The sequence below is a fragment of the Neomonachus schauinslandi genome, chromosome 9 (assembly GCF_002201575.2).
Source record: "Neomonachus schauinslandi chromosome 9, ASM220157v2, whole genome shotgun sequence".
NCBI classification, from domain to species: Eukaryota; Metazoa; Chordata; class Mammalia; order Carnivora; family Phocidae; genus Neomonachus; species Neomonachus schauinslandi.
Window position 1 is genome coordinate 106,791,548 of NC_058411.1, and position 8,531 is coordinate 106,800,078.

Below are 8,531 nucleotides of genomic sequence, written 5' to 3' on the forward strand. Positions count from 1 at the left end.
CTCTCCCCAAGAAGCACCTCATTCTGCGGGAACTGCACAGAACTAGCCCTCACTGTGGGGTTCAAGGCTGTAGGGCTGAGAATGAACGTATGTGTATATGCACTCACTACCACAGTACATGGGTATAAACCTTCTGGAAAACACAGAACCTTGCACGTAATCCTTAGAAATGTCAACTTTGGGTTCAATGACCCTACTTTTAAGCATTTGTACTAAAAAATGCACAAAATGTCTAACAACAGAACACCCACTGTAGTGAGAAGTGGGAAATAACCCAAATGTTTGTCTAACCATGTGGTTAGCATTCAGCAAGTCAGAACAGTTAATGGACTGCTACATCGCCATTGAAGATACATGCTTTTAAACTCTTCCGAGTTAAGAGAAATTACCATAATCATGGTAAGTCAAAAAGGAGTAAGTTTGTTTTATACATTCCTGAGATCTTCAAGCACATATTCTTTCTGCAGAGTCTCAACAAAACTGTGAAAGAGAATTCAAAATAAGGTCCCAAAGTTGGCCTAACAAAATTTTTAGTGATTGTTCTGGTGTTTGAGTAACTTTTTCTATCTTTACAACTTTTTAGGTTTTTATGCTGACAACGAAGCTTTCAACGAAGACAGCACACCACCGAGCCTTGCTTTGAGACCCAAAGCTTCCAAAACTGAGCATCAGGTTACCTGCCCTGAAAAGAAGCTATTTTATCAGATAACCAATGCTAAGCTTCCCTCCCCCCACCCCATCAGCTAGAAGCTTATCTGGAAGGCATCTTAGAAAGACTGATGGCCCTGCTGGACTCAAAGAAGCCACCCCCAAAAAAATTGTATAAAAAGATTTATTGAAATTTATCAATGACAAACAGACATAAAACTCAAAAGTTTGGCTCTTCTGAGGGGGGAGGAGAGAAACTGGTGCAGATGTTCTTTTATACAGATGAAACACGGGCTAGGAAATCACACGTCACTTCTAAAGCAATCCAGAAGAGGGACATGAAAGCAAACCTGTACATTCACTAGGAATTTGCAGTCATTTCAGATTTCCACTAGGTAAGAAAATACAATTTTGCGTTAGTTTTTCCGTGCTCGGGCGTATGAAAAACAAACCCAGCCGACATGCAGCAGCGTCTCCTGCACTCAGGTCTGTAAAAATGGTCTCAGCACAGAAGTACACGTGGAGGGATTCTCTTGTCATTTCGTAAAACAAAGCGCTCTAGTATTTTATAGAACAAGATAGGACAGTTTTGTTTGTTTGTTTGTTTTGTTTTTTAAATCTTTTAAAGAGGTTGACGTTTGAGGGTTTGCTTCTTCTCTTTTCATTAGAATTACCAACTCCATTTTACTCCTAACTCCTAAGCCTGCTGTTTCCAGCTCTCTGGCTCATAGCTCTGAAGAGTGACATCAGAGTCTTCTTCGGAGAGCAAAGCCCACCACCATCTGTGAAGGAGGAAAGAAATGAGAGACGGGGATTGTCCCCCAACCAGTGCCAAAAATACGCCTTTACGTTGCTATTTACACATCAGGGCGTTGAGTGCCTCTAGCAGGCCCAAGAAATGCAGGAATCACAGGAACCCGAACAAGAGGTAAGACCTGGGCTGGTGCTCAGCCCCTCTGGGGCTTTTGAGAAACCAAGTGGAGGCCAGCCATGACCTTCCAACCAATTCGAGAGACTCGGGATATGCCAGGAAATGTAAGAGCCCTCCAAACCGTCCTCTCTGAGAGTGAGGAACAAACGCTCACTTGGTGTGTAACTCAGCTATCGCGTTTACAGGGACAAAACCAGACACAAAGAAAAAGGAGGGGAAAAAAATAAAGAGTGGCAGTAAAAATAGTACTTTATTCCGCTCCCTCCCGCCCTCCCTCCCCCCACAACCCCCAGGACACTTTTCCCCTCTCGTTCCCACAGCAACGTTACAATCAGAAAAAAATAAGTTTCGGGGGGCGGGATTTCAGGGGGGGGTATGGGTAAAAACAGTCAAATCACAATAGGAATTTTTCAAAATAGGTTATTCCACTTAGTCATCGTCTTCTCCCTCATCTTCAGGTTCTCGTTTTCGCTTCTGACCCCTTTCTTCTTCTGGAAGAGTAAGGAAAAGGCACTGAGGTTAAAACATTGATCCTGCTTCTAACTCAACCCACCTGCTGGGAAACCAGGGGACCACAGGTCTGGGAAGCTTTGCCACCTCTGGCACATCTGAGACAGGGGGTCTGCAAAGCCAGGGAGGCCCTGGGGGCCTCGGATGGGCGTGTTCTGCCCTCGGTCGGGTCCCCGGGGCCTGTGCGGTCTACTGCCAACCGAGGGGACCAGGGCCACTACCAGCTGAGAGTAAAAATGCTGCCATACCACCACCATCTTCTTCATCTTCCTCATCGTCCACTTCCCCGTCGTTATAACCCTCTTCATCCTCCTAGGAGAGAAGATGGACACCAGCCATTAGGGATGCCTCCCGCCCAGGGACATGCTGAGGAAGCCACTTCCCGAGACAGCAGGATCAAAAAAGTGGGGGCCGCCCCAGCCTCTCAGAGCCCCACAAGAACCTGCCACCTCAGAATGGATCCAAAGCAGAGGTTCCTTTGCATCAAGGATCCCATTAAGAGTCTGAGAAAGCCTCGAACCCCTTCTCCAGAAAATACCCGCATCACACACAGTGTCTGCCAACGATGTCAGGGGGCTGTTGGGTTCGAACCCAGGCTCAGAATTTCTGAGCTGAAGTCCCTGTAACTCAGGCAAGCTTTCTCGTGTGCGTGCTCTCCGGAGAAAAAGCTCCCCAAGCCGACTCTGTCATGAGAAGCCAGCCAGCCTTCCATTTGGTTTCAAAATAGCTCTGGCTTCAAGGGAAGACCCCAGTTTTAGCAAATCCAGATTCTTGTGGGCAAGTCCATACCCAGTCTGTCTACCACTTTGCACACTTGGATCCCTTGGAAGGGAGGATAAAGGCCCCCTGAGGACATTATTCCCAGCTCCTTGAGATTCAGCAAGGTGTGTGAATTCATTCTCAACACAGGACCGCCACTTTATGCTGTTCCTGAAGTCCCATGCTAGTTGAAACTCTGCACGCCGAACACTGTTCCTAAAGCATCAGGCAACCCGTTGTTTAAAAAGAACTTGGTGACAGACTTCTTCTTGCCAAGGGAAATATCCTTTTATAATGTCACCAAATAGTTCTTTAATCAGTCTGTTTGCTAAGACTTTTTTTTTTGGTCTGTGTATAAGCTCTCCTTCACTGGAAGCTGGAACTCTGCAGATGGTCAATGAGATTACCAAAAAAAAAAAAAAAAAAAAGGCAAGAAAACAAAAAACAAAAAAGCCCTGCACACTGTGGCTCCCGTGACAGTAAGTGCAAGACAAAAAATCCATTAGCCAACCAGCCCTACCACCCTGTCCTGGAAGGGACCCCTGTTTTTCTAAGTCTTTATTTTTAAAATACTCGCGATATTTTTTAGAGCTGAGCCTAGTGGCCCACACCTAGGGAGAAGGGAAACCCAGCAGCTGAATGAGACAGGAACCAGGCTGATCGCACTGGCTTTTTTCTGTTCGCCTTGACCCGACTCTCCCAAGCGTGGGGTGGCCCGGAGATCCTGCCCAAGTGGGTCTGTGTGGCAGGCAGGTGTCTGCACTCTCAACGGATAGAGACAGGAAATCGGGGGAAGGCAGGTACCTGTCCATGCTGTTGTCACTTCAAGCCTCTCCAGGTCTAACTTTTGTAATTAGGAAGAGCTGACTTAGAATTCCGAACAAGTCATGGACATGACTGCTACAGAGAGACTCCGAACATCCAAACACAAAACCTAGCACACAGAGCCAAGAACCTTGAAGGGTGTAGAAGCCTAAAATAGTAGGTGGTCAAACACTGTCCTCAAATTATTACTTACAAATCATTATATTCTCTTAAGAATTCACTGAGTTGATCCCTATTAACAACCCAGATGCAAAACAATACCTATTTTACAGAGGAAGAAATAGGTTCAGAAAGGTTAAGGAACTTGTCCAGGGCTGCACCCCCCGCCCCCCAGACTGTGCTGTATTAACCCTCACAGACACGCAGAGGCCTTGTTAAGAAACTGGGAGCAAGCCAGGGTGTCAGGATAATAGCATTATTGCCACATGTGCTAGGGACCCTAGGCACTGTTCACTCTGATGTGGCGCCCGGAAGTGTCTTATCCTACTACCCACTGGTTCAAAGCAGTCTTTGGTTTTCCCTCAAATGACTCCAAGTGCTCAGTAAATATCTGAATTAACATATGAATGCGAAAAGGCAGCAAGTAAGGGGGACCCCCCACCCCCGAGATAGTGCCCCTGTGCTGCCCAGCCCCTTACCTCCTCTTCTCCACTCACATCCTCCTCTTCTCCTTCCTCCTCTTCCTCTTCATCCTCCTCATCTTCCACTACCTGAGCATCTTCGTCATACTCTTCCTCTGTGCCGCAGAAATGGGGACAAGGGAACTGGTGGTGAGCTGGCCTCCCTCACGGCACAAACCCAGGCTTGTGGGCCTGGCAGGTGGTACAGTCTTCGGGGGGGCCCAGGACCCGCTCACACCCACCCGGGCCCATAGCCTAGACGCTCCAAGGTGACTCAACACATCTGAAAGTAATCCAAAAGACAAGCCCTCCTCCCAAGTTTTATAAAAACAGAGATCCCGTGTGGAGGCTGAGACCACAGAGAAATTGCTGGATCAAAGGAACAAGTCACAGGGCTTACAAAAGCCAAGACGTTGATTCCCTTGGAAAGAGCATCTAGCCAAACTCCTGGCTTTAAAGGTGAAAATCTGAGTCCTTGAGGGAAGTGACTTGTTCAAGGTCACACATCAACTTAGCCACAGAGGTGGGCCTAGAAACCTGGGCTCAGGATGCCAGTCCTGGGCCTTTCCTGTTGTACCCCAAGATGGGACAAACTAGGGCGAACGCATGTGTATCTTGCAAAACACTCCAACCTAACAAGGAAAGACAAAAAAATCCTGTGTCTGAATTAATGGGCCAAATACCTCCATTCTCACCGTGACCGTGGCCATAAAGACTTGCAGGGAAGCCGCACTCTGTTGGCACACGGGAAGGGGACAGCAGGAGGTGGCCCTTTCTTTTCTTCCTTCCTTCCTCCCTGTAGGCCTTGCCGGCTCACCCTCATCCTCACTGCACTACCAGGGTGCCCAGCACGCCGCCTGCAAGCCTCTTCCACCCCCCAGGCCCCCGCCCCGGGGGGGCTCCTGCTCCCACACCCCGCAGGTCCTGTGATCCTGTGGTCTGCAGCCACCAGGGGGCTCCACACCCACTCCAGCTCAAGCCCTCCTCCTCTCCACTACTGGAGACCCACATGAATGGGACCCTCAGGTCACACCCCACCTTCCCCACCGCAGGGGGCGGGATTGAGTCCAGGGTCATACTACAGAGACACTGTAGGACCTCATCCTGGGGGACCTCTGGAAAAAGAGGAAAAACCTGATGGGAGGGTTCAGTTAGATGCTTTTAAGGAGTTACCATGCAGTTGGGGAGCCCCCGTTGAGTGAGAATGATCAGGGACCGCGGTTAACAAAGCAGCCCCTCCCCTCTGCAGCTGTGGGAAGAGGAGACCACCCAGCCCGCCCCTGCCCCCCATCCCCACACCCACCATCCTCATCCTCCTCATCGTCATCCAGGCCCTCCACGTAGCCCTCGGCATCCGAGTCAGGGGCCTCCTTGTCGTCCCGGTCGTAGCCATCGAGATACGTGAGCTGCGGGAGGAGCTTGAACACGTTTTCTCGGTAGTCGTTCAGGTTGGTTACCTCACAATTGAAAAGGTCTAAGCTCTTGAGGTTTTCTAACTTTTTCTGCAAGTGGAAAGATGAAGTCAACAGTGAGCGATCTGTGGGAGACGGGAGGGGGCGAACAACGCCGGGAAACAGGTGGAAGAAACGGCTTTGCTCTGCCCCATCCCTGGTGGGTGGGCCTCGGTTCCCTCACCTGGGAAACGGAGGATGGACTCTAGGGCCTTTTAAGCCTCATCTAATGGCAACAGAGTTAGTCTGCAAGTACAGCTTTGGCCCTATCAGTGACTGGCTTCAAATTAAGCTGGGGCTCCCCTGGGGCTCCAGCCGAGAGCTTTGCTGCTGCCCCTGGGACTGGGGAGCCAGAGGGGAACGGGAAAGGCTGCACGAACTAACCAAGCCTATCTGTACTGATGGTGAGGAGGACGGCCATAACACAGCACGGTTGGTAGTAACTCAGTTTATCCTCACAACACTGAAAAGGCAGAAGAGATTACTAGTTCCGCTGCTCCCAAGATCTCAGGAGCGAGAAGTCATTCTCAGCAGGTCCAGGGCAGGGAGGGCGTCTGGGCTGTGGTCTGGGTGGGTGAGCCCAGCACCCTCCCATCCCGCAGAGGGGAGCCCAGTGCATCAATCACACTGGTCACCAAGGAGAAGCTACAAAAACACATGTGGTCTGTGCAGGGAGAACAGGGTGTGCATGTGTCTAGGTCTGACCTTTAATGGTAACCGCATCACAATGATTTATATACACACACACTTGGTCTCCATACCTGTCTCCCAAAATACACATATACAGAACTTCAAAGATTTTCCTATGAAATCATGAAATCAAGGCTTCCAGGTAGATCAAAATAGTTTTGCTTTGCTCTAGGAGGTCGGCGGAAGACCTGAAAAGAAGGTCTATCTATGGGAAGCATATCTTGTGGCTGACTCCATGCCACAGACGGGATTAGTCTGAGCTTAATGAAGAAGGGCCAGCTTCTGCTTCTGCTGCCCTGGCCCATCAACCCGCCCCTCGAGCGTCCAGAGGGAGCGAGGGGCGCTTTGTGGACAAGAACCTACAAACCCAAACTGGGGGATGCTCCAACCTCTCCTCTATAAACCTAGGCAAGGGAAATGTGGCAAAGTTGGCAAAATATCCTCACTTTATCTTCCCTTGATTCTAAGGTGCATGGCTTGTGGGAGGGTTCTTATGTGTACGTTTACAGTTAACGCGATAGTATTTCTCTATTTCAAGAACGCTATTATTGACACAGCTGAAATCAGGGGAACACAATCCTTCAGATCCAGGTAATGCAGAAACTGTTGTCTGACCAGGACTTGCCCCCTTTTGGCTAGTAACTCCATGAAGTGTGGGGTGTGTTCAGCTGTATGGAGAGGGGGTCCCGGTCACCATCACACAAAGGACTGGAGACTAGGGGTCAGTCACTCTCTGTGCCTCTTAGGAGAGCAAGGCCAGCATTGAGGCTCTCATCCCATACCATTCCGTGCCATCCAGGGGGCTATCCCACCATTCGGAGGTTCCAGCCTCAGGCCAGCCGGCCAAGAAAAAAACAAGTGGCCAACTCCAGGGGCAGCTGAATTCCCGGATGGCTCCTCCCTCCCCAATAAGGGACACGGAACCATGCTCTAAGAAATGACAGCTTGGGTTCCCAAAGCTGAGCAGAAACTGTACAAAGAGAAGCATTGAGGCGAGGGTTGGACCCCACCCCTGCCCCCGACTGCCCACTCGGGCTGTGTGACCTTGCTCAAGCCATTGAATATCTCGAGGCTTCCATTTATCTATGGACCAAGCAGAAACTAGCTCTGACTCTACCTCATGGCCCATAACGAGAGTCAAATGAAGTAAGAGAAGCGGAAAAAAAAAAACAAAAACAGAAAAGAGAAAACAACACTCTGCAAAGGTAGAAGTAGTATTCCCTGATACCAAGCCCTCCCACCTCCCGCCCTGTGAAGAGGGAAGGACCGAAATGACTCACCAGTGGCTCTATTGTGCTGAGGTCTTTAATTTTGTTGCCACTTAAATTTAGATGTGTGAGGTTCGGACACTTTTCTGCCAATACTTCCAGGCCCCCTGAGATTCTGTTATCGCTTAGTTCAAGCTAAACAGGGCAGGGAGGGGAAAAGCAGAAAGAGCTCTTAAAACGAAGGCCGGGGGCCCAGAGCGCCCGGGCCTCGGCAGACAGGCGAGTGGCAAGTCGGCGCACGCGCCCCCCGAGCACAGACCAACGACCCCCTCCCCGCTGCCCGCACAGACTCCTACACCCTAGTTACCTTCTTAAGTTTGTTTAACTTTGGTAAGTTTGCGACTGAGGTGAGGCCTACGTTGATTGTACTTAAGAACTCCAGTTCCTCAAATTCATCTGTGAGGCCTTCGATTTTGCCTTCGATCGACCGGCAGTTGTCCAGGACGAGCTCTTTCACCTGCAAAGGGAAGGCTCGTGTGAACGGAGGTGCGGACTGGGGGCGGAGGCTGGGGCGGGAGGACGGGGGACAGGCCCTTCAGGGTCTGATGGCACCAGCTGCTCGCCTCTCCAGGAGCAGGGCACCGCCAACACCCACCCCGGGCTTCCCACCCTTAGCCGGACCGAGGGCAGGGAGGGCTGCGGGGGGAACACACCCCCTCCAGGAGCCTGGGCCAGACCGCAGATGACACACTCAACAATCCCTGGGGCTCTCCTTCCCGCCCCACTGCCACACCCCCCTCCGAAACTCCCATTAAAAAATAAGCTGCCACAAGGGCGCCTGAGTGGCTCAGTCGGTTGAGCGACTGCCTTCGGCTCAGGTCACGATCCT

At 50.5% G+C, this 8,531-nt stretch overlaps 1 protein-coding gene across 4 annotated transcripts in view; it reads right to left on the reverse strand.

Moving 5' to 3' along the window:
• Positions 1–836: 836 nt before the first annotated feature.
• The window catches only part of ANP32A (acidic nuclear phosphoprotein 32 family member A), a 37,879-nt gene continuing 30,184 nt past the window's right edge, over positions 837–8,531 (reverse strand). Inside the window, exons 2-7 of one of the 4 annotated variants that reach the window (XM_021693776.1) lie at positions 8,010–8,159; positions 7,715–7,837; positions 5,597–5,795; positions 4,312–4,409; positions 2,338–2,401; positions 837–2,070 (exon numbers count right to left, since the gene is read on the reverse strand). In XM_021693776.1, the coding sequence (XP_021549451.1) occupies positions 2,009–2,070; positions 2,338–2,401; positions 4,312–4,409; positions 5,597–5,795; positions 7,715–7,837; positions 8,010–8,159 (696 nt within the window). In that variant the 3' untranslated portion in view covers positions 837–2,008. Of the gene's footprint in view, positions 2,071–2,337; positions 2,402–4,311; positions 4,410–5,596; positions 5,796–7,714; positions 7,838–8,009; positions 8,160–8,531 lie in introns of those variants that run through there. The other 3 variants (XM_044917818.1, XM_021693777.2, XM_021693778.2) reach the window with 3 other exon arrangements.